Source organism: Patiria miniata, unplaced genomic scaffold, assembly GCF_015706575.1.
Source record: "Patiria miniata isolate m_02_andy unplaced genomic scaffold, ASM1570657v1 HiC_scaffold_20, whole genome shotgun sequence".
Classification (NCBI taxonomy): domain Eukaryota; kingdom Metazoa; phylum Echinodermata; class Asteroidea; order Valvatida; family Asterinidae; genus Patiria; species Patiria miniata.
In genome coordinates this window covers 38,033,656-38,058,779 of record NW_024037059.1, presented here as the reverse complement: position 1 = coordinate 38,058,779, position 25,124 = coordinate 38,033,656, and the positions used below count along the sequence as shown (strand labels likewise).

Sequence of the window (25,124 nt, the reverse complement as noted above, 5' to 3'; positions counted from 1 at the left end):
ACGTGAACGTGCCAGCTGGATGAGCGCGCGCGCGCGCGTGTGTGTTAATGAAACCATCAAGTTTACCCAAGCTTATTTATGTCATTAATGCTTTCAAATTTAATTAGAGTGATGAAAAACTAATGCACATGCCACCTATTGAGGCATTTCTGAACAGGAGATCTTAACTCTATCTGTTTGTGTGCTACATATCCCCTGCGGTTACTACAAAGCAAGCTTATTTGAACTGTATTTTTTTTGTTTGTTATAATGTATATAGCGAAGTCGAGCTCTTCAACCATACGTGGTGAAAAAAAATCTTGTAAAAAATCACAAGAATAGTGTTATTATGCTAATTTGAATACAAGTCACCAAAATCACTACTGTCCACGTGAAAGTCTAGTTCAGTGTTTTTTTTTGTCTTGAAATCAAGCTCTGGAGCTCAGTCGAGCGGATGGAATAAAGCCGTCCATGGACAAACAGGTTTGGCACATGCAATTTTCAAACTACCATATCTCAGAAACAAAATATGTATTTGTAATCATGTTTTCGTCACTTATGTTTAAACATCAATATTGTAATACCATTAAATTGACTTTTCGAAACATGCTCTACAAGTAGGTAAAAATTGCTGCCAAAAGTGGGTTTCCTTCTTTTTGCACCACCACGTAGTCTTGCATTTATTTGTTTTAAAGAAAGAAATATTTTCCATCAATAGAGATAAATACATTCAGAGCGAAATACCTCTTGAATTGTTTTTCTTTGTGGGATTTTTGATGATCGTTTTTTTTTTTTTTTAATATTTTTAATATTTTTAGTGAGCCGTTGTGACGATGTACGGACAGGGGTCATGCACCGATCGTACTACTCCCCACTTTGATGTCATAACACCCTCATTTTTTTTTCTTTCGCCGTCTCTACCTTCTGACCTATTTCTACGCTCTAATTTGCCGTGCAAGGGAGGGTTTTTGGGCCCTCTTCCCCCTGGACCCCTCTAGGCACTATTTTCTTGGTGGTTTGTGCCGATGCGCGGTGAGTGCGCGCTGTACCTCTCTGCGTACACACACATAATATACAGACACCGCCGTTGCTGTTTACAGCGCCGTGGGCGTCGCACGTGCTTGTAGCGGCTGAGTCAGTTTGGCGCGCTAATGAGATATGAGTTTATAACGTGCAGATCAGGTATTGGATAAACTAAACCAGCCTCTGTGTACACTTAAGTCTTAGATTCATTAAAAACCAAGATCAGCATAATACACAAGTTGTATACCATAACAATAGTGTGTACCCTTTTTAAGGCATAAAAAGCTAGTAGGCTTTGCCAGTGGCGTATCGGGGGGGGGGGGGGGGGCTGAGGAGGGGAGGGGTGGGGTGGGGGTCCGTTACCCCTTGGGTTGGAAAAAGAAAGAAAATCATGTAAGAAAAAACCCACAAAGTTACCCCCCTCACCTGGAGCCAAAGCTGGACACGCCCCTTCTACACCATGGCCATTTTTACAGTAATCAGTATACCACAGAGAAGATTTTTTTCTTCAATGACAAATTGATTCTACGCCTATTGTGAAAAAATAAGACTCTGAAAATGTAGAGCAAACACTGGCAGTAAAACGCCCGCCTGATTGCAAATGGTTCGCTCAATTTCAGCGATAATTGGGCCGAGGCGGTACGGGAGCGACTACCGAAAAGGAAACCTGTGAACAGGTTTTACGTCCGCATGCATTGAGCGTGGTGTATGCAAGAGACGTTGCAAGGCTTCGGTGTTTGAATTTGTCTTTCTTCAGCGGCCGTGAGATTCTACCCGTGTCTCATTAATGCAGCGCGTTTATGCCTGCATGCCAAATCATTTTCCATTCACCGTCAGTTTATCATTCATAACACCTTTCCGAAGTGACAAGAAAATAGACACACGTACAAAGGCTGATCTCTGGTGCCTGACAGATAGGCCCATAGTTGGCACTCGCTATTTTTCTTCCTCTCGACGTTGTTTTCCCTCTTGGTGGTAAATAAGAGTTTTCCTCCATTTTTTGTAATCTGAGGTCAGACTGGACAAAACATGGAGGCGGATGACTCTTGCCGGTAGGCCATTGTGTCCGGTAATTGGACATAGCTCTCCATGGCGGTTGAATAGGGCGAGGGGCTCAAAACGAACGCAATTAAAGCGCCGCATGATTCCTGGTAACAATGGTATAATGGAGGCTAGTATATGATGAAAACAGTGATTTTTCTTTTCTTTCTTCCGAGTTGGGGGGGGGGGGTTCCTTGACAAGCAGATGTACCCAGCGAAACAGCCGGGTAGTGTATTTTTCACCAAGATATCAACTCTAAACCTCATTCAATAAAGAAGAATCCAATCAAAAATTGTGGTAAATTTCACACCTTTCATGGTCCCCATTCCTCAATTTACTCGTAAACTTTAGGCGGAGTAAATAAATCCCCAGACCCTTTTTTTCAATGACTAACAATAATCGAACTGCTCACTGGAAAATTTATCAAACGCCAAATTTCACACCACCGTGACAGGTTGCAAAGAGCCGTGTCATATCGACAATTACAAGCAACGCTAAATTTCGTCTGAAATTGATAAGCTACTATCGGTAGAAAAAAATATGGCGTTCAATCCGGAATGTTAACAACTTTCACGGTCAAACATTCAATTAAAATTCAAATCTCTCTACCAGATATTTTCATATAGTTTGAAATTTCACTGCACAGTATTGATATGCAAGTCGCAATCGGCAATCTCCGGTCGAGGGCATGCTGGGAAGATATTTCAACCTGGTCACAGCGCGGACTGATATCACACGTATTAAGTAACTGTTGGTTTAATGCTGCAAAATAAACTTCATTGCTGTAAGTTTTTTTCAGTGCAATTATGTCTTTAATATAAAAGTCTTGAGTTTTATAATTGTTACCGTGGAAAAGACAAAGGAAAACAGGCCACATAATTCATTTCATCATTGTTGATTTGCAGGACAACGACATTACTATTTGAATCAAAACCCGAAACGACTGCAACATTGTCGTTTTAATTTCAGTTTCATCACTTCCAGCGTAAACACGTCTTGTCGATTCAAACGGAGCGATAGCTTTACAATGATTCGCAGTCGTAAATATCTTGGTGTAAAAAGAACACATTGTTTGGAGAAGGTAATATTTAAAAATATATATCTCCCGCTATTTCTACTTCCTCTTTTCCTTCATAGCGAGACAAATTGTCGAAACTAACCACATTAATGACACGTAAAACACATAACACAGCAACACAATGACAAAAAGCAAAGCGGGGACTTTGACAAAAAAATCATCATGTTTGTTAAACTGGATCCGTAATACTATGCCTTTATTTTTCGGGGATTATGTAAAAACTCAAAAAGGTTTTACGTGAATTCAAACTTTTCAAAGCATGCTTACTAAAAAATGCTGGGTGTAGTTTGTTTCGAAAGCCCAAATCATTGTTCGAAACGTATAGAACGTATGCCAATAACCTCTCGGAGGATTTGATCGCAGAAAAATTGCCTAACAATTCTTTCGATTGATCTGACTGAGACTATTCTGCATTGAAATACACTGAAATAGAAACAGGTCAATTGCAGCCAAGAATGCTGGTTTCGGTTCCATAGATTTGACAAAGGTGATAGTAAAGAAGTTCACACACAAAAATTATGAGCGTGTGCGCAACTTGAGTTGACTTAAAAAGCATGGTTTCACATAACGCAAAAAGGTGCTAAAATCGTCTCCGCAGTACGTACGTTCGAAATGGCGATAGACTCTTTTTTTGGAGTTGATAATAAATTTAATATTGATGCTTCACGATAATGGATGGGGCAGTGTGAGGAAAAACCTAAAACATAATTGAAGGTTTTGTAAGCACGGTATAGATGGAATATTCCCGCTTTAACAGTGCCTTCATCCTCCGAATTCTATTTCAAAATCCCGGATACAACCAAAATGTTCCCAACTTGGATTTTCTATTTCACAGAGACATGAAAAATGCACCCCGACCAACCAAGTGATAATCTTTGAGGAAATAGTTGTGAAATAATCATTCTCTTTCTGGAAAAAAAATGTGGAGTTGTATGTTGTGATTGCCAATTCATAGGTGCTGGGGTCAGCGCTCATTAGAGAACACGTGTCTCCTCAGTCGGTATCTTGTTGTTTATTTACGGTGCACAATCGACCGGCAAAAGCATCGCAGGCGGAATTTTTCAGAATGCTAAACAGGTAGAACGGGCGGAATTAAAAAAGGCCACCGTTTATTATTGCACGTGGGCCGCGCCTGAAAGCACTCACGTGTTACTGAACTCGCCACCGATCGCTGCGAGATAGCTTTGATAAAAATGTACAAGGGGGAAGTGCGCGCACGGGTCAGTGGGCAAATGCTGGGCCGCGCCGCGCTCGCTGGCCGAGAATTACCCATTGCTTGAGTTCAGCCACTGAAAGATCCCCGGTAGAATATTGAGTAGGGTAAGGAGGGACAGGGGGCTGGGGACGGGGAGATGAAATCGATGGGGGTTGTGGATCTTTTTTTATTTAAGGGGGAAGGCAGGTCACTCAACGCCGTTTTCGGTTCAATATTCGCCGGGCGTGAGCTCCAAACCGAACTGCAGCTTTACTACTACTAAAGGCATTCATGCTGTTGCATTGTTTGCGCGCTGGGCTTACAATCCCATCACAACTGATTTTTTTTCTCACCTTTTATTTCTTTTAATTTGCACCTTCGTGATTTTTCTGAAGGCCACAAAGGACTTGTTATATTGATACACCGATATAAATGGATACTTTTTCCCCCTGAGCTTGGTAACCGGATCTCTTTTTTTGGAATAAAAACTTAAGTTTCCTGAAAACTCGATGACGGGCACGAATCAGAAACGTTGAACCTTTCTGGAAAGTGGGTTACTTTTTGACCAAGCCCATTGTGGTTCTGACTATTGAATTCTACGCATGATTTCTTCCATGAGCAATCTATTGTAGTCTGAAACCTTGACGTCTTGTAGCGAGATTTCTGGTTGAGTGAGGTGCGTAAATCCGCCGCAGGGTACCACATTTGAGAATTCACCAGTGGAGCGCCATTTTCTTTTCAAAAGGTCGCACGTAATCATTTTGTACGTGTGCATTTTTCCAACGTACCACATGCCGAAGACGAACCCTATCATGTCTCCGTACACAAAATGTGACATTTTTTACACCAAATGAGCGAGGCCAACAGCCGTATACAAAGTACAGTCCTCTCGCCTAATCGGTCGTAATAATGTTCATTCATTGTTTCGTAAAGATGCCATTTTGTTCAAGCAAGAGTTCGACGAATCAAATGAATGATTTCGCGATTCGAATGATGAAAGATACGAGTTGAAATTCCGACAGCTCTGTTTGAGCTCGTAGCAAAAGGAGACAAGTTCAAACAGAAACAAAAACAAAACAGATTTGCCGCGGGTTATTTACAACCAAAGAAGATGAGACATAAAAAAAAATTGCCAGCAAAAAGGAAAACAAGTGCGAGAACGGTCGGCACGGAACAAAGGAAGGCTGCGCTGACACCGACACGACGAACAAAGGCACGCTGTGAAAACACTACACACGGGAGAAAAACACGGGCATTGTCATCTATACACGGGTAGGAAATGTGCCCATCTGACGGGAAAACAAAATAATAATATACCACAAAAAAAAACCCTTCTAGGAGAGCTGCCAAGGAACCAATGAGCTGGAAATAACCCTAATCATATTTTATCAAAACTGCTGCCGATGACAGTTAATCGAAGCGTTTTGCGAGTCAAACGCCTATACCAAGCGCGATGTGCATGCACTTTTACACATGGGAAGAGCGAGCGGGGTGATGTCAAAATTTGCGCCGTGTGGTGACGGGCGGGGAGGAGCGTGCTACCTGCTGGGGTGCAATGTGCCCGAGAGAGACTACATTATACAAGGCAAAATCAATGACGAGAAATGGCCTTCCTACCGGATGAAAATAATGAGTTAGCAAGGTTGGAAGTCCCGGAACATCAACGTGCCCTCAGGCCGTTATGTGACTGTGATTTCTTTTTTTTTCTTAGTCAGTACGGGAACTCATGCGTTCCATGGCAACAATTAAAACAATCTGCCATCCAGAAATCTTCATTTTTTTCTCTGAAGTTTATCTCAAGTGAGGTGGCACCTGTATATTGAAGCATGATAATTTTGTTTTATAAATGAAATAAGGACATTATTCAGGCTTTTGCTTTGAGCGAGATCGGGCTCAAATTTTTAAATGATGTCTAAGATGATATAAAATTGAACATGGCAAGTTTTAGAGGGACAGTATTTACAACTTGCAATCCCTGTTCCAGTGGACTATCCAGTTGTATGTAGATATTGTCCCAATTTGCTATTGTCCCGAATGCACTGATAAATTGCAGTAATTTACTGTGAGGACTGAGGCTGACCAACGTATATTGAATACCAAGCTTTCTGGATGGGGTATATTCACAGCACTCAATATCATTGTGTTGTTGCAGAGATTTCAACGAGGTTTGTTTTCAATCGGTAACAACCCTTGATATGTTATCGTTTGGTGTCTCCTTCAGCTACTCAAGATGGGCCTGTAAAAAGCCCATCGTCGTACCACCTGCCCATGTGACGACCCTATCTTCTTTCTTCGCCAGTCCGGTTGAATGCCCTCGATGTCATCTCATCGAGTTATCCCCTGCGAGCCGGGCTCCTTCAACAGCCAAAAAACGAGGAGACCACATCTCCAAACGCTAAGAGGTCAGGGAAGAGAGTATTGATTGGAATCGGAGGCCTGGGACCCGGGTCCTTCCTCCGATACTTCGAGGCACCGTGGTTTCCTCCAACCGCCGCTGACCGACCGGCCAGCCGGCCGGCCGGGCGGTACACACGGCCGCGCGAGTCCCCGGCTGAAATCCTGTCACTTCCGCACTGGTCGTCTTACACAAACGCCGGGGCTGGAGAGAGCATGACGAAGCGAGGATTTGCCGGGACATCCGAGTCAAGGAGGAGGAAATACTATCCAGTCAGGTCCGGCCGAAAATAGGGAGAAAAAAAATAAGACAAGGAAGACGCTGCATCACCGCGCATCACACCGTCTTTTGTCAGCTGGAGAGTTATAGCAGGAGGATTTTTTTCTTTGTTTTTTTTTTGAAACAAGCTTTCGCGGCCAACATCTTCAAGTGGGAAATTTAGAAGAGATCAGCTTCAGTGGACGTACGGACCATTACAAAATCACGGAGACCTTCCGGTCCTTGAAGTAGCACGATCGTTATCATGGGCGTGGTTTAAGACTGACCAAGTTTATCTTGCAAATGTTGACCCATGGGTTTTAGGCTACAGAGCTTATTTTTCATGAACAATTTCAGGGATGGTTGGGAGAACAAGTTGTCTTCTTCGAGGCTAATTTTAATAAAAACTTTGGGTAATGACAAAAGACGATGACCTTTGACATTTGGTAAGTTGGGGCGTGGTCTCAAGACACATCTGTTGCGATAGCGACGAAAACCGAATCCTCCTGATCCTAATTTATCCACCAAGTACACAAAAAGTCAATTTCTGTTTTACATTTTTTTTTCTCACTCCATCCACTTGCGAAACAATGCCACAATATTTTTGCTGGGATCCGGGGCGGTGCCTTTCATATATGTTTGACTTGTAATTCCGGCTCTTTTGTAGTCAAGTGTCGGAGCAATTATGGTCCCATCGCCAATATCGATCAGCAATTGATCGCAAGAATTATGTATCCGGGAACCCGGACAGATTGATATTAATTTATTCCCCGGCGAAAGCGCCTAGACAACGGGGATACCGTGGGAGTCAACAGGAGGCAGAAAATGGAGGCATTCGTATGCTAATGTCAATTTAATTGGGGGAATTCTTTCTCGAGATTTTCAGAGTAAAAAATTGGTCGGGTCCCTGACAGGTGCAAAGAACAATGGTTCCAGTTCATTGGCATTTGGTTAATTTTACACATCGAGGCCTCTTACTTTTATCTTCACTAATTTGTCTTTTGTTTAGACAATGCAAGCAAAGTCAACATGGATTACACGCAGCGTTAATTTGTCTCTGTTATTGATACGTTAATTGTCTATAATGCAAGTGAAATCTTGCTTTTGTGACATGATGGCGCCTCTAAAACGAATTCTATAAAAGGGGCAACCAACGAACTGTGGGTAATTTATCACAAGCTTTCCAATCAGTATATACGCCATCAAACTATCATTAATCTGCCTAGGCTGTTAAAAGTAAGAATGCTTGGTGTAGCCTAAGTGAAAGCTTGGGATGTCGTGGGCTGCTACCTGCTGTCGTATAACTAGTCGATTCTTGTTCACAAGGAAATAATTTTGCCTTATTCCCCGACAGCATCAGGGAAAGTATATACCTATAACAATGTTAACACTTGAAATAGACTCGCTCCAAGTCGGCCATCTTTGTTTGGTCACGTGACGCAACGAGTGGCCATCTTGTGTTCACCCATACCAAGCCCAACTCGATCCCAGGGTCAACTTAATTTCAACCTCTTTCTCAGTAATGGAGCACGTGAGTCACGTGACGCAACGAGTGGCCATCTTGTGTTCATCCATAACAAATCCCAACTTGGGCTTGTCATATCCATAACAAGCCCAACTTAATTTCAACCTCTTTCTCAGTGACAGAACAAGTGTTAGCGTACTGCTGGGGCGCCGCAGGGACGGCGTTAATGACAAGCTAAAAAGGGTTTCAAACGAGCGGCTGGGCGACTTTGACGATAGAATTGTTATTAGAATCGTGACAGCATCAAACTCCTATTTAACGATAGGCTAGGTAAACCAGAAAGTTGAGAAGGCGCCCTCATGGCCGGCCAAAAAACCCAAGCCAGACTCGAATTTGTGTCAGGATCCGATCGCTAAACCGTTCCTTATCGTGGGGCCCCGTCATATCCTGTTGGCTAACGGTATGACAGATATCGTCTGCTCCAACTGCCAACTTCGTCACGGAGGATGCCACACTTCCCGCGAGCGGTGCTTCGCCCACGGGAGAAGTCCCAGACAGATAACATTGTACGAAAAAAAAGGAGTAACATACAAGAACTTGCGGGACATGACATGTGATGGGCGCTTTGTAGCCCAAAGCGGCTACGCTTGGCTGCACGCGCTGACTTCCAAGTCCGCAGGCTGGGTATGTGATGGACGGCGGAGCGCGCAGTAGCCCCCAGAAAGGATGGGGGTAAATGTGAAAGCCCCCAGAAAGGATGGAGTAGGGGGATGATATGGGAAGTGCTTATAATTGAAGACTATACTGGCTGCAGGGTGATGACAAAATAATATTGCTAAATCAGACGCAGGGATCAAAAGGCAAAGGATGATCATTAAATAAAAAAATATCATGAATCGAAAAACGTGCATCCCAGAGTCCTGACAGTTTCAAAAGCATTTTGATTGAAAACTTCACTGAATGCAATATGACACCCATTGGTTCGAATAATAACAAAAAATTGCCACCTAGCACTTATCACAACTGCTGTGCAGTTAAATACGTGGAGAATGACACTTGCATGTTTTTTTGGTTGGAACCCCCCCCCGAAAGTTTGATCTCTTTGTGACGTGTAACAGGATATGAAATATGAAACGTGTGTTCCCTTAATAATATAGTCAGCATCTGTTTATTTCTTTTCATATTGTCTTTTAATATTTTGACGCTTTTGTTAATCCAACTGCAATTCGGCCTTGCGCCGCTTAAGGTGGACATTATAACCATTATTGATTTTGAAACGAACACCCACATTTAACCAAATTACCCGTGTTTTTTTTGTATTTGACAACTTCTGTGTTAATAATTATGCAAATTGATTTGGAAAACCTTATGGAAATACACATTTCAATTAGATGCTGGCGTGGGCTGTCAGTATTATACATTTGGTAAAGTGTATGCTGTGAAATATCATTGATACGGTCATGAAATTACTTTTTTCTTTCCAATTATGCATTACCCACCCCTCCCCCCTCCCCACCGCCAATGCGTATCATCACTGCTGAAGTATTTTGCTTTGTGCCGGGAATTTTCAGATATTCATAGATGTCTGCTGTACGCCACGTTTTTCATTATGGTAAATTTAAGTGCAAACATAATTTTTTTTTAATAAATCTTGCCAGGTTTATGCGCATGCTGCCTTCTTGCCACTTTTGCACTTTTACTCAGGTGCATTTCAGACGACCATGCGTGACCACACGACCGTCGCGTTTCCGGCTTCAAAATGGATCGGTGGGGCGGACGCCGGTTTTTTTTTAAATTTTATTTTAAAAGGTAGGCAGGCGAGGGTACGCTGATAGACCGAGCGATGTATCTGAACGAGCTTGCAGGAAGCTTAAATCGATGGGCAGTTTACAGCCCAGTCTCGGGTATAAGAGCCGCGTGGCTCGCTGCGTTAACCGATCATACAGCAAGAGTCAAGGTCGGAATTAGACAATTAGAGTCTGAGGCGAACCCGAGAGTAGACCGTCCATTAAAACCGTCGCATCATCACCATCATCAGTATATGCTCTCCACGGTCAATCATAAAATGGGCGCTTAGGCGCATCGTCAAGGTCACTCGTCAACAGGCGGCTAAAACAATTTGTGTACCTTGCCATAATGTTGGTGAATGAGCGAGGAATAGGAGAATCACGGCAGTGCGGCTTTGTTATGCGTGGTTGAAGTGAAATCAGTGGTTTTATCTACCCAATCATCTTGGCACGTGTGCGTATAATATAATGGCGGCTGGCCGGTGGATACTTGCCGCGGCCACACGTCAAAATTAATTGCATTTTGAATTGGAATATAGGAGTTCGACTTTCAACCTACATTTTGTTTTTGATTTTTGAACAGGCAAACAATCTTGGTGTGTCCTCGCCTCTGGAGGGCGTCCGAAGTTGGCGAGACGTCATTTCTTGTATCGTTTGTTCTTTCGGTCAAAATACTAGAATTCCAGAAGAACCTAGTCTGATTTTTTTAACCAGACATTTTCAAGTTAACAAGTACAGTAAATTAAATACTAATGTACACAATTTCATTTCATTTACGGAAATAATTGGCTTACCTTCAACTAATGACGTAAACAATGTAACGTTAGCGGCTTTTCTCCTTCCAGCGGGCAGATTCAAGCCGATTTTTTCTAGTCTTTCTCTCAGATATCTGCCTCCGTTCTTAGATTTTGCCCTGGTGAAAAAAAAAGAACAGAAAAGGAAACATACTATTAAATCAAGACATCCAAGCAAATAATGTACTGACAAAGGAGGAAAAAATGCAAGGTTCCAAATTCAAAAGATAATAGGGTCAAAAGTAACAAAGGATGAACCATGAGAATAGAACTTCCGTTGTTGCGGTTGTTCAGCTTGAATAAGCCTCTCTACTGATGACGTCACACTTTGTTTACATGTACACCTTCCTATGGAGCCAGTGGGGGCCCACGGTCCACTGAGCACCATAGGAAAGCACACACGTAAACAAAGTGTGACGTCATCAGTACAGAGGCTCATTGCTCATGACTTGACTTTGCGATCGAATTGTGATTATCTTGGGTGGACTTGCGTGGACTTAACTCAAGACAAAAAGAAAAACCGGTGGAGCTGTTGATGGAATAACACAGATTAGGTTTTCCAAGCGTGAGGCGCACTGTGTTCTAAGGAGGAGTAGTACAGCAGGAGGCAGGTAAAATGAGTAGTTAAGTCGTGAGGGAGTGATGCTCGGATAAACGGGAAGGAGGTGCAGAACAGGAGAAGCCGCGGAAGACGAGCCGGGATGAGGGATGGGGGAAAGAGGGAGAGACGATCCGGGCAGGTGTTTCGGGTTATCCAGTCATCATCCTCGGAAAATTCGATCATGATGATGCGGGCGAAGCCCTGGCCCGATGATGAGTTGGTTTAGGTCTTCTGGGAGGCAGAGAGCGGAGGAGGAGGAGGAGAGGGAAAACATAAGACGAGAGATTCATCAGTCACAAGCAAGCAGGTGGTTGGCAGCGCGGACAGACGGCGGGTGCCGGAAGCATCCCGATCGGATTGACAACCAGTGATGTATCGCCTGGCTCAGGCTCGCCTCTCGGCCAACGGTCTAGAGTACACCCAGCAAGGTGAAGCCTGACGATTAACAGGATATCAGTAAACTTATCAATCATTCCTTTTTTTTCTGTTTCTTCTTCACTCTTTCGTCTCTCTCACACACCTTGGGGTGGTATTTTTCTGTCTTTCTTGGTTATACACCTAAGCCAGAGGGCACGTATTACTAGTTAATGCACGGGATCAAGATACGCCACTGCGGATACAGATACCCAGTGAGGATTGGATTGCTAATTCCGTTTAATTACAAGTCTCTGTGATTTATTTTCTGATGATCAGACCACGAAAAGGGGGGGGGGGGGGGGGACAGAAAGAAACAGTTCAATTCGGAGCAGGTTGGGGAACGAAGCCGACTGGGATTAGAGATGGGATTATAACACTATACTGCCCCTCTGATTTTGGTCTGGACTGACATAGGCCTGCGTGCTGTGGGTTAAGCAAGATTCCAAGTTATGAAAGCAATGAAATACGATAATTGTCAGTAAACTGTCTGACAGACCGATAGTCAGACAGAAACATGGGTGATGACCACACAGTTGATGTATTTTTTCTCTTTTGCAATAATGTCAGCTTTCATCAATTTGAAACTTGGCCAAGTTCAATAACAGACCCATTCGGATGACGGCTGTGTTTCTCTTTGCACTGTAGGGGAATAGTTGATGAACAAAATGGCAATCTTATTCTGCACTACACTGGGTATGAAACTATTCTAGATGTTGGTTAATTTAGGTAAAAAATTACCAACTTTTTGAAAAATTTGTATCAAATTTGAAGACATTAGACAAAGAGTAGACAACGAGCAACCAGGTAACAGAAGCATTTCAAACTTCTGACAAGTACAAATGTACATACTCAGCTTCAAACTTGAATACCATCCACTACAAAAAAATTACCTGCCAATTACTTATGAAATGAAAGTGGTGGTGAAGGGGGGGGGGGGGGGGGAGGGGGAGGGCAGGCCCCAAAGTCCAGCCCCTAACGCCAGTAAGTCCGGCACCAGACTTGATTCACCACCGCCAGTAATTCAAAGTGACTTGAGTGCTGTAGGATTACGGCTTGGTGCCGGTTAAAAAAAAAAAAAGAGTTATGGTATGGTGTGACTGGTGTAAAAAGTGGTAACTCGACTGTAACAAGGACTGCGTAAGTGGCAGGGGGTGATGTAGAGACCATACGGCAGCCGTCAGCGCTAATTTAGATGAGGTTTAGCATGAACCAGGGCACTTGGAAATCGAAATGTGTAATTCGTAACTTCACCTTTACTGCGACAAGTCTTTTTTGTTTCAAACTTCAGACTTATAAGCCTTCTTGACTGGAGAACTTGGACCGAGACCATTAGTTTTAACTAGCAAAAGCTAAATTTTCCTTACAGTGATCAGAAAACGTCAAAATCAATTACCAACCAAAAGCAACAGAAACTATAAGCCGCCATTCAAACAAAAATGGCTGCTTGCGCCTGTTAGACACACCAACATTTAGGTTTTTGCATATATAGCGCCCTCGTTTGTCTGATTGACAAAATATACAAGCCAAAACAAAGTAATGTCTCAGATCTGAGGAGAAGAAAAAATGAAAAAATTCCAAGAACGTAACTTTCTCGTGACAAAAATTTCATACGGTAACGGGAAGAGACGGATACTTGCAGATGATACATTTTGGGGTTTGATTTTATCTTATTTAGATAGAGTACAAGTAAAAGTCCAACTGCAATACATTTGGTTAAACCTTGTCAATGTTGTCGCATCATGGAGCTTTTTTTTCCAGCATGAATGACACGGTATAAGCTGTTTTAACGGCCACTGGCCTCATCTTCATCTCCGTATTAGCCATGTTAACGACCCCTATTAGTTACCAGGCTCACCGGGTGCACGATATTTACACAGATGTGGAACACAACGTACGCCAATGATCGGAACGGGACGGCCCAACCGCCCGGCCCCTCGCTCCGATCCCCGGGCCCCCTCGCGAGCTCCGAATTCCTGGCCGGTATGGGGTCCCCACCGCGTCCGATCGCGATACTGCTCGCCCTGTCCGATTACCATCACCGTCAATCGACAGCGGCGTGACTCGCCCTCCTTTGACCGGGGAGTTCTGATCAAATCTCGGGCAGGGCGGCTCCCCGCTGCTCGGTAATTGGTTCGGAGGAGTGCTGGGGAACAAGTGATACAGTGTGTGTGCTCGAGACCTGGCAATGCTCGATTTACCAAGTCGTGAGACGGACATTCCAAGTTCTTTTTTTAACTTTAAATCTAAGCTGCCATTCTCTTTTTGCAGTAGCTGTTAAACTCAATCGCGTCAGAGATGCAATCACTTCAATATCGACTTGGACATCTCTGAATATGATGACAGGATCCAGTTGTGGAATTTCTGGTATTGCTGTCTGTAACATCTACGTAGTTGCAATACGTACCCCCTTTATTATCTTTTTTTTTTTAAAGAGAGCTAAATTACTTGTTGGCAAAAGCTAGACTTGTGCTTTAAGTAAGCGAATAAGAAATAAAATAGAGTTGAACTGGAAGGATGGAATCCTATACATAAATTGTTTGGGATCGGACACCAATGTAAACATGCAGGGTCTGTATACTTAAACCTTAGCTATTCCCTTCCCTGATATTATGTCGGTGTTAGTCGAGCCACGGGAAGCCGCAATCCATCGATGCAATTATCCATATCCAGCCTAGAGGGGAAAAGCTGCCAAGTTTTAAAATAAAAAAAATGGGCCTCTAAATAGAGACACGGTCTGAAACAATACCGGGACAGGTGTATTGCACAGTCTGGCTGACGGACCAACAGGTGAGGCACCGCTTGGGACCGAGGGCTTGAGTCCGGGGCTTGACAGATCCCACTCGCGGTCAAGGACCTCGGTCTGTGCAGTGGCGATGATCTCATCAGTCACGTGACTCTCCTGGTCAAACTTTGCTTAACAGTTATGCTTGGTAACGAATACTGATCAAGGTATTCCTGCTTAATTTTTTTGCAGAGAAAACTAGCCATTTTTAAAGAGCACAATATGCAATGCATCTTAATTCCGGGGGAAGATGGAGATATGCTGTGGTGTGATGAAACGTGGGAGTAGAGCGTTCTTTCTTCTGTTCACTGTGCCCCGGTTTAACTAATTGAATCTGCCAAGCCGCCTAGTCCTCAAAAAGTGACCGGGTAACATCACCCCCGCGCCCCCCGCGCTGTTGCTCCACAATTTACCCCGATCGGTTTCAGGACCAAAGGTGTTCAACGGCCCGAGTTCAACGATCGATCGACCGGCCCTCCTAACAAAAACTTCGTAACCGTAGACCCCTCAAAAATCTACCGAGGTTTCTGCTTTCTTGGGAATCACATCCCCCAAATTGATGTCCCCCCCCAAAAAAAAACCGCCCCCGTACAAGTTATCCAATCCCAGAAGGTGGTGTTTGGCCGATGTTGTGATTATAGATGTCACACCCCTCTATGTTACCTCGATTTTTTTTCTGTCCTGTTCTGAAATGACATCAGTCATCGTGTCTGAATACATCACGTCTTTTCCTGAGTTAGTAGAAGGGGTCGCTGACCGTGAAGGAGGAGTCAAGTCTAAATTGCATGTCTGATTGAGTCAATTGAGGAGCACAAACGAACGCCGGACGGGCGGGAAATGCGCTAATACAAACTTGGTTTTGGAGGAGCAAATTGGGTTAGAAGCTTCCAGCATCTCGGAATCGGAAGGGATCCTTAAAAGTCTTCCACCAGAAATTCCGAAACAACCTCCAGTTTACACTTTTCACATGTCATTTGCACAGACACAATGTAGTTCAGTCGGAAAAGGGGGGTATCGTGCACCCTCGGAAATCAATTTCTAATCAACGTTTCTAGGTTAGAAAAAATGCGTAGAAAACGATTTGCTATGTTAAAAAATTCAAAAAATGTCCCACGTATTGTTTTTATGCAAATTAGTGCCGCCATTACCGAAAAATCTATTTGTAACTATATCTCAGCCAATATTGCAGATAACTGAACGAACTAGGTGTCTAAACCCATGTTTTCAAGGTCGGAGATCACAATAAAACTATTCTGGAAGTGACCACATGTGACTGTGGCATAGGAATATGCAAATTAGTGCCGCAAATACCGGAAAGTCATGTTTTTGGCATATTTCGCCAATATAGCACATAACTACACCAGTAAGGTGTCTAAACCCATGTTTTGAGGGTCAAGTATCATTAGAAGACCATTCACGAAGTACCTATGTGTGTCTTTGGCATGAAAATATGTAAATAATAAAGTGTCGGTTTATCCGCTATTTGATTTTTAGCCAATATCTCGGCCAATATTGCACTTAACTACACAAGTAAGGTGTCTAAACCCATGTTTTGATGGTCAGGTATCATTAGAAACCATTCACGAAGTAACTATGTGTGTCTCTGGCAGGTAAATATGTAAATTCTAAAGTGTCGATTTATCAGAAATTTGATTTTTAGCCAATATCTCGGCCAATATTGCAGCTAATGTTGACAGAAGGGTTTTTGATAAGCAATAATGATCAAAGTTTATTTTAAGCCATCATATTCAAAATCAACTGTAATATTGGCTGAAATTGAATATAATTTGGCGGAAAATCATTTTTTTGATAAACCGGCAATTTAGAATTTACATATTTTCATACCAAAGACACACATAGTTACTTCGTGAATGGTCTTCTAATGATACCTGACCCTCAAAACATGGGTTTAGACACCTTACTTGTGTAGTTAAGTGCAATATTGGCCGAGATATTGGCTAAAAATCAAAGAGCGGATAAACCGACACTTTATTATTTACATATTTTCATGCCAAAGACACACATAGTTACTTCATGAATAGTCTTCTAATGATACTTGACCCTCAAAACATGGATTTAGACACCTTACTGGTGTAGTTATGTGCTATATTGGCCGAGATATGCCAAAAACATGACTTTCCGGTATTAGCGGCACTAATTTGCATATTCCTATGCCACAGACACATGTGGTCACTTCCAGAATAGTTTTATTGTGATCTCTGACCTTGAAAACATGGGTTTAGACACCTAGTTCGTTCAGTTATCTGCAATATTGGCTGAGATATAATTAAAAATAGATTTTTCGGTAATGGCGGCACTAATTTGCATAAAAACAATACGTGGGACATTTTTTGAATTTTTTAACATAGCAAATCGTTTTCTACGCATTTTTTCTTACCTAGAAACGTTGATTAGAAATTGATTTCCGAGGGTGCACGATACCCCCCTTTTCCGACTAAACTAATGAGCATCTCTGAATCTTTCACTGAATAAAGCATGACTTTTTTACAATAATAATAGCATGTGTTTTCAACGACATCAACGATGACCCTAAAATGAAGTTGAAAACCGTTTAAACAAGTCGAGTAGAATTCTAAGAATATATTTCCTCGAGTTCCCCCCGGGGGAAAACACTCCCCGAGGCGCCCATGCCCAGAAGTCAAGCACTCGGAGCCAGTCAAGTGACATGTTACCCTTCTGAAACCACTCAAAGAACAGAGAGAATGGGTTCCCCCTTGTAACGCGAGCCGCGCCACCGCTAGAGCAGACCAGGGGTGGCATGCCTCGACGGCTTCCTAACGAAGTATGGCAGAGCGAATTCAGCCGTTGATTGAGCGCTAATCTGCTCCATTCGCACCGGGGCAGATGCCCAGCGAATGAAAGACTCACCGAGAGAGGACTCCAAGTTCAATGTACATGCTGGAATGCCTTGTAAAAAGACTACGCGTCTAGGCGTTTCACGGCATATCACCGTCAGTGTAAATACTTCCAGGTGTTCCGACTGAGAAAATCGCGTGACCTCGTTTGACCTTGTCAAGGCAGACGTGAACGCGGGACGCTCACTCAAATAAGCGAAGGTTACGGAAGCAGAAAGGAAAAGGGAAATACAAACAGTCTCGTTCAAAAAAAAAATATCCAGAGAAAACACACTGAAAGAATTTGTTATGATAAGGTAAACAAAGGAACATCATTTGAGAAAAAATGATCTGCATTTTTAAGAAAGTACTATGATCAATACTTAGTAATTTTGATAGGACTCATCACATGCATACCAAATGCCATACTGTTATTGGCAGAGGACAACAGAAAGACGTATTTTCTATCCATCAGGTTCGAACCCAAAATTAAAGCGTGTTGGCATTCACTGCATGGGTGGATTGATTGTATATTAACAGCCCTGGGTGTAAGAGGGAGTCAACCAGTAATTACTGGAGTTGCTTAAATAACCAACAAACAGTTGGTCAACAAACAGTGGTCAAGAACAAAGCTACTTAATTCAATCAAACAGTCAGCGCAGATGGAAATGAGTTATTTCGTGATTAAGAACTGGAAATCCTGTACATAATGACCACAATTCCCTACATTTCCCGTATTCGCTACACTGACCTCATGCGAACTTTAACCTTTGACCTTGACAACGATCATCTGTTCCCTTAGAGCATCATATCACTGCCAGATTTATTATCCGTGCTTTCAAGTTTAATTCATTATTTCTGTTTGCAAGGATTTTACCTAAAATGCCTCCAACTTCTCAAAGCTGGAAGATGACAGACACATTGTCAGAGTTTTGAGGGAGGGATTAGGGTGCCTAAGTTACCGCATTGTGATGGGCGCTGCGGGGGCAGTTGACCCGGTAGGCTGAAGGGGGTCGGTTCGGTAAGAAAGAACCTAATCACGGAGAAAAAAAAAGAACTTGATGGCTTCTGAAAAAAATCCGACTTCTAATCCAAAGAGGTGAGATTCGATGAAAACGAGCTATGAGCAGGGTTTAGTCTCTATAACAAACCGAAATTAAATTCACAAATAATTCAATGAAAATATGGGGGGGGGAGAGAGGGAATTTAGCAATTAGACTCAAAAGACAAAATATTGAAGCTTTGACATTCTTCCAATGGAAATCAAACCACAGTATATGTCGACGGTCAGCTATTAAAGCCGGTTGTAGTGGATGTCAGCCATGACCGCCAGGGGTCAAGGTTCACGTTGGTCCCCACTCGGAGGGGGCGCCCTCCCCGAGGCTATTTAAAGTAGAAGAAACCACACAGGGGGTCGGGAACGGGGGATGTTGAACTTAAAGGGGAGTTCTCGGTTAATTAGAATAAATCGTTTCAGTAGGATGAAACACAATTTTAAGTTCGTTAGGTAGGTTTACTTTAATTCTCATGCCAAAATAAAAATCAAGATTTTGTCCAATTAGGGAATTTACTCTTTAAGTGCAGGTTTCCAGATCACATAAAGCTCAAGTCTCCCCTTATGCCCAGCCTGCTGTAACTGCGATCAGCATTATACGAAGCCTTCATCTGTGTCATGAGTTGGTTTGTCATAATATCATAACACTAAAAGCCTCAAATTATTTCTGTTAGAACTGATCTCTAATGACAACCCCTCGCTATCACTTCCAATCGCCGGCCGAAAGTGAATAGCCCCCCGGATTCCACGCTAAAAAATTCAATTTTCGCGTCCATCTTCCCGAGTAATCATTCTATCGTGTTGGATATCTCCGCGTCACCCGTCATCAAAATGAAAAGACTTGCCCGTTCCATTCAATTACTTTCCGCGTAATGTGAGAGGGACGAGGTGCCACACTCAAGGAACGAGGTTGTCATTATCGGTTACAGGCGCGTCGACACTTCGTCGCTGCGAATTACGATGAGCAATGCCGATCAGCTAAATCACTGATAAACTGACACAGCTAACTCTGTGATCTGGTTTTGGAAGTTGATCATGTACGTTTAAGACTGGATAGTCACCGACTTATGGTCGGCCTTCTGATAAAGCGATGCACAATGCAATGTTGATATTTCAAAGAATCCTTCAAACAAACACCAATGATTAAAGTTTATGGAGAACATTTTCCTGAGCAGGAACTAATCGGGGCTTGGTTGGACGTTAACCAAGTTCCCCAACCCCGTCCAAACCAAACGTCCAACGAATGTGACCGATGTAATCTCTTCAAGAGATATATGGCTACAACGTTTACTTTTGCTGCAATTTTCAGAAATTGATGGATTTGGGTTTTTTGTATTTTATAGCATTGTAACACTGACCTGTTTCAAGTTTTGTGTTCACAGATGCTGAAAAACCAAGAAAACGAAAATAATGCTGTTCTTGTAGTCTGGTTTCCTGACCCAATCTTCAGATGAAACGGAGTAATTTATAGACGTCGGGGAATAGTACGGTCAGGGAACCAGTCTAGCTGGCTTGCACCCGTTCACGGATGTGTGACCGATTGCAAACAAAATGTGGACTAACTAAATTTTGGTAAATTGGGGGCAGTAGTTGACAAAAGAAGCCAGTTTTTTTTCCAACGATTGTCAGCCGACCATCGTTGGGAATCGATACAAGAAATCCACTTTTCTTGAAAATGACAGCACACCAGGTGCCATAATTTCACAGGATGTTTGAGACTATTATTCACTGACAGACGAGTGAGGTATTTCATTGTAATTTGGTAGTTTTGTTTTTTGATGTTTGCAAAGGTAATGAAGTAGCCATTTCTATTTAAATTCTGCTAACACCTAGGCTCATGCGCTTCCCTCTTCAAAACCTGGAACTGTCTCACAATTGTACACACGTAAAACCTTAAAAGCATGTGATGGACACCCTTACTATTTCCTTATTTGAAAAACCTCCATCAAAACCCAGCTTTTCTTTTTCATTCAACGGAAGTTTAAAAGTAACGACACCACTTTTGTTCATGGCTCCAATCATTCACAAATTGCTTATTATTAAGACGAAACAATCTTCGGATCATTCCTGTTTGATTGAGTGCACACCCCCATTTGGGTAAATATTACAAAACCATGTGTTCCTTAATAAGGTTAAGATATTCCATATAATATCGGCCTTATTTTATACATTTTTGGCAAAAGTTATTTTGGTTTGGGGGTTACCCAAGGTCGCTGGTTGGCGGGGCCCTCCCGCTGCTTCGCCCGGGAGCCCTGAGGCGATTACTGGGCCTGTCACCCAGCATTCCTGGCCGAATTACGATACCAACATTTTTTTTTTTATTATTTAGAACAAGGAATGGCATTGTGGAGGAAAAAAAGGCTAAAAATTCAGGTTGTGTTTGTTTGTGTTGCACCTGTCTGTAATATGGGAGGACCGATTGGTGCGTGAAACGGGGACCCCTCACTCTCAGCCCGAACTATAGCAAGCACAGGGGAAACTGGCCAAACATTTTCACTGAAAAATCAAGAACTATAGCATCTGAGAGTAAGATTAAGAGAAAATCTTCCTGCAGACGCTCACTAATTCTTGGGAAGAAGACCCTGACTGCACCAAGTCGTATACGGTCGAAACTATCCATCTTAAGCCTGTTTTGATTCGATCGGTGATATGTATCGCCACCAGGACAAAAAGAAATAGTTGACCGTTAATCGCTCGTTTGACCTCCCTCAAACCCTCTGCCTATCTCGCGGTGAATGAATAGCCGTATAAGCTTCATCAAGGACGTAATTGATTAAGTCCAGTCATCAAATATCCATAATGAGAAAAAGTGCACAGAATGAGAAAGAGAAAATCAAACAGAATAATTGTTGGGTCTTTAAAAAAAGCCAGCATTCCGGTTTTATTCAGCCCTCGCCTTATGCTCATTGAAAGGGAGGGACAGTTGGGCAATAAACTGTTCAATTCGTGTGGGTCATCAGCCGGCTTAACGAGCATAATTTGACTCGGGACAGGTGAGGGGTGTCAACGCGATGAATATGAAATCTGCAAACAATCGGCAATTCGTCAAGACGACAACAAACAACGCCGTTTGACTGAAGCTGCAAGCGCACACTCGGGGAGTCGTTGCCTAACGAGACGACCTTAAAAGCAATTGCCAGTCGAAATCTTCGCACTTAAATTGGGGGCTAATTTCAGTTTGGCCTCTGCCGTCTTGTATAGACAAAGGAGGCAGGCCTCGTCGGTAAGGTCTGTTGCCGTTTCCTCCAAGAGTTGACACGAAGCTAAATTGACCGTTTGAATAAACAAGCCAAAGTGAAAATCCCCGAAAGAACCCACGTAACAAGAGACGGCACAGGTTCGCGTTCTCCTTTGCACTGACCGTACATTTCTTGAAATTCTGGCAGACGAAGTCAACAAGACAGCACGGCTATCATCCTCAATAACGTGTGGTAATGCGGAGCTTAATGTCTCGTAATTTGTAGAGTCCGGTTGTTGTTCAAAACCTGTTGATGGATTGATGACTGATTGTGCTGAGCGAAACAGAGAGAGACCGAGACAACTCTTGACCCGATTTTTTTTGGTTTGTTACTCATTGTTGTGATTTGCACGGTCATTGTTGTGAATCGCGTCCAAACCGATGACAAAACTTTCGTCCAATCAACATCCGCCGTCGATCATTTCCCTTGAGAATCAGCCAATCAGATTCCACCAGTAATTTGACGGAGACCTTTCCTTGTAAAAAAAAAAATCACGCCGACCGATTCTGCGTGTCGTTGACCTGTGACGTATCCTCGATCTCAGACGGGGCCAAGTCTGACAAGTTCAAGTCTCTCTCACTCGACAGACAAGCAACCCCTAAATTGGTCTCACTTTCCCCCCGGCCGCGGGTTGCCTCTTGGGGGGACCCCAGAATCAAACAAAATGCCTGGGCCCAGATATTTTGGTGTCGCCCCGAGGCCCTTTTTAGGTGCCTCATGTAGGGGGAGGGATTCTTCAGGAATGCTTGGAGAAGGTTGATATAGCACGAGTTTTGTAGAAACTTTTGGTCTGTGTACAAACATCGAGACTAGAGGAAGGGCAATGTTAAACAGCCTTGAGCAATTAAAGGTGTACTTCATGAGCTTAAGTTTACAAGTGTACATTTTGTTTCTGCAAATATGAACAAAATGGGGAGATGACAAGAGAGTTCTCAGAGAATGAGATCCACTGTGATATTTTATTCATCACTATCCTTTTTATGGTTTGCGTATCTATTAAATTGCGTCACTAAACTCAGACTTCCATTATTAATTTTTGAATTTAAAGGTAGTTCTATCAAGTCGGCTCTTCAGTGGTATTTTCTTTAATTAAATGGCCATTCCATTAGAAACTCTCCCTGCTTCCATTCATTAACTTACAGAGAGACACAAGCAACCCTGTATTAAAACCGAGGCTGATATTTTTGTTTTCTGGTTCTGCCCAACTTCTGGACTCCAGCGTGCCTTTTGAAAAATTGCTTGTTGGGAATTCATGTCCGGCAAGCTAGCTTCTTCGCATCTGATTTATGCGCGCTGTACGCCGAACCACTGCTCATACCATCATTCACTTGGATGCTTCTCATTTTATCAGACACATAATTATGCGTTATCTCCAGCCGGATACTGCCTTCATCGGTGCCGATTAATAACAACAATGTACACGGCACGTGGGAGACAGGTGGTACGCCTTTGTCGTCATTTTTCTGTTTTCCAAGGGAGAGGGGAGAAAGCTTATGACTTGATATAGTCACTGGATGCATCGTATATCCTGCCATTGCCCTGAAAACCCTGAAAATAAGAGGAGCTTTACTGCTCATTTCCTGGCTGCTCGGCATCGAGCCGCGGTGACACTGGCCAGCCCAGACTAGCTTGACTTTGGTATATGGCTGCCAACCTATTCCAACAGGTTGCAGGTTTCACAGTTTTCTTTCTTGAAAAAGGTTCTTGGGATGACGTACGTGAAATGTTTAAACCTGCAGTGAACTCTTTGAACGCTAACTGCGGTCTGGCAAGGGTCTCCTGGATGACTCTCAAGCCGTGAAAAGCAACTTCCACCTCGGCGTTTAATTTCTTCCTCCATCATAGGCCTAGACTTGAAAGAATCCACCCACCAATAACGGTCAGTTTAATACAGTGACGTGTCTATTTGCGAAAAGTGAGATCTTCGTCAGGTCTTAAACTCGACCACGACCGAATCTAGAATTTCTGACATTACCAAGGACGTCACATTTTGCCTTGGCTTCATTCAGACAGGGCAGGCCAGATTATTAAGCTGTTGTTTCCTGAATTCCTTCCCGGCTTCAGTGTCACACTTGTCGACCCCAATTACCCAGAACACCTGTTGTTAATTGATTCTGATTAACACGGAATCGAATGACACACAAGTGATCTCGTCTGACTTCAGATTTGGAGGTGTCTTCAGTTAACGCGAAGCGACCTTATATTATAAGCTCGGCCATGGACAAATTGACCAATGAGTAATAGTTGTTGATTACAATTACCAACTCCCCAATACAATCCTGAAGATGACAATTCACATCTTTGGGTTAAAAGACTTTTTGGAACAACTTTCTTCACGAAAGAAACCCGTCTGCCAACCTTAATTGGCCAAACTTTCCAACTTTTGATACTTGTATGCAGTCTAAACAGTAGATATGCAGCACGGTTCATTTTGTATTAGTGAGTTATCTCTATGACCAAAACACATCTGAGAAAAATATTCTGGTTCTGAACCAGAAAAGAGATATTGGTGAAGAGAGGCAGCATTCTGAGGTCTCAGTACATAAATGATCATTGAGAGAATAAAATAAGACCAATTCCAAGGGAACAGTGAAAAAGTTTTACCAAAATGACCAACAACCACTGAATCAGAAGCGTTAAGCAAAACAAAGCTAGATGGCTCGCTATTAAAAGGTCAAGCTATTATACACTTGGGACTTTCGAGCTCAAACGATGGATGAGAAATCATTAGGCAAACTTCGTCCGTCGTACCGCGGGGAAACTAAAAATTCCACTTCATTTCCAGCCAATACTCCAGTGGTATAATGACACACAATTGCGACTGGCTATTTCAGGACGAGGGTCCCGAGGGAGTGAAAAATAGGGTCACTGACGACAAACCCCATGGTTAGATTCTCCGTAGGGTGTGGCCAGGTACTCGATTAAAAGCAGGTGCAATCCCATGACACACCTGTCTCATTAAGACCCTACCTGCGATCAGAGTAGGAAGCTGGAGTCTCGGGTCACCGTTATACGGGACAGCAGACACGGTAGCTTTCAATCAGAGATAGGAAGGGAGCCGACACAACCAGGAACAACCCAATTGAGACTGAATAAAGTGTGTAAAGATACACACACACACAATATATGGATGCCCAACTCGTTGGGACTGGCAGGACCC

General features: G+C 43.0%; 1 protein-coding gene across 3 annotated transcripts in view; it reads right to left on the bottom strand.

Moving 5' to 3' along the window:
* LOC119729012 (transcription factor AP-2-epsilon-like) overlaps positions 1–25,124 on the bottom strand; it is a 115,268-nt gene that overhangs the window by 8,882 nt on the left and 81,262 nt on the right. For all 3 annotated transcript variants that reach the window (XM_038201495.1, XM_038201493.1, XM_038201494.1), the window contains exon 6: positions 11,017–11,135. In XM_038201495.1, coding sequence (XP_038057423.1) covers positions 11,017–11,135 — 119 coding nt within the window. The remainder of the gene's footprint in view (positions 1–11,016; positions 11,136–25,124) is intronic.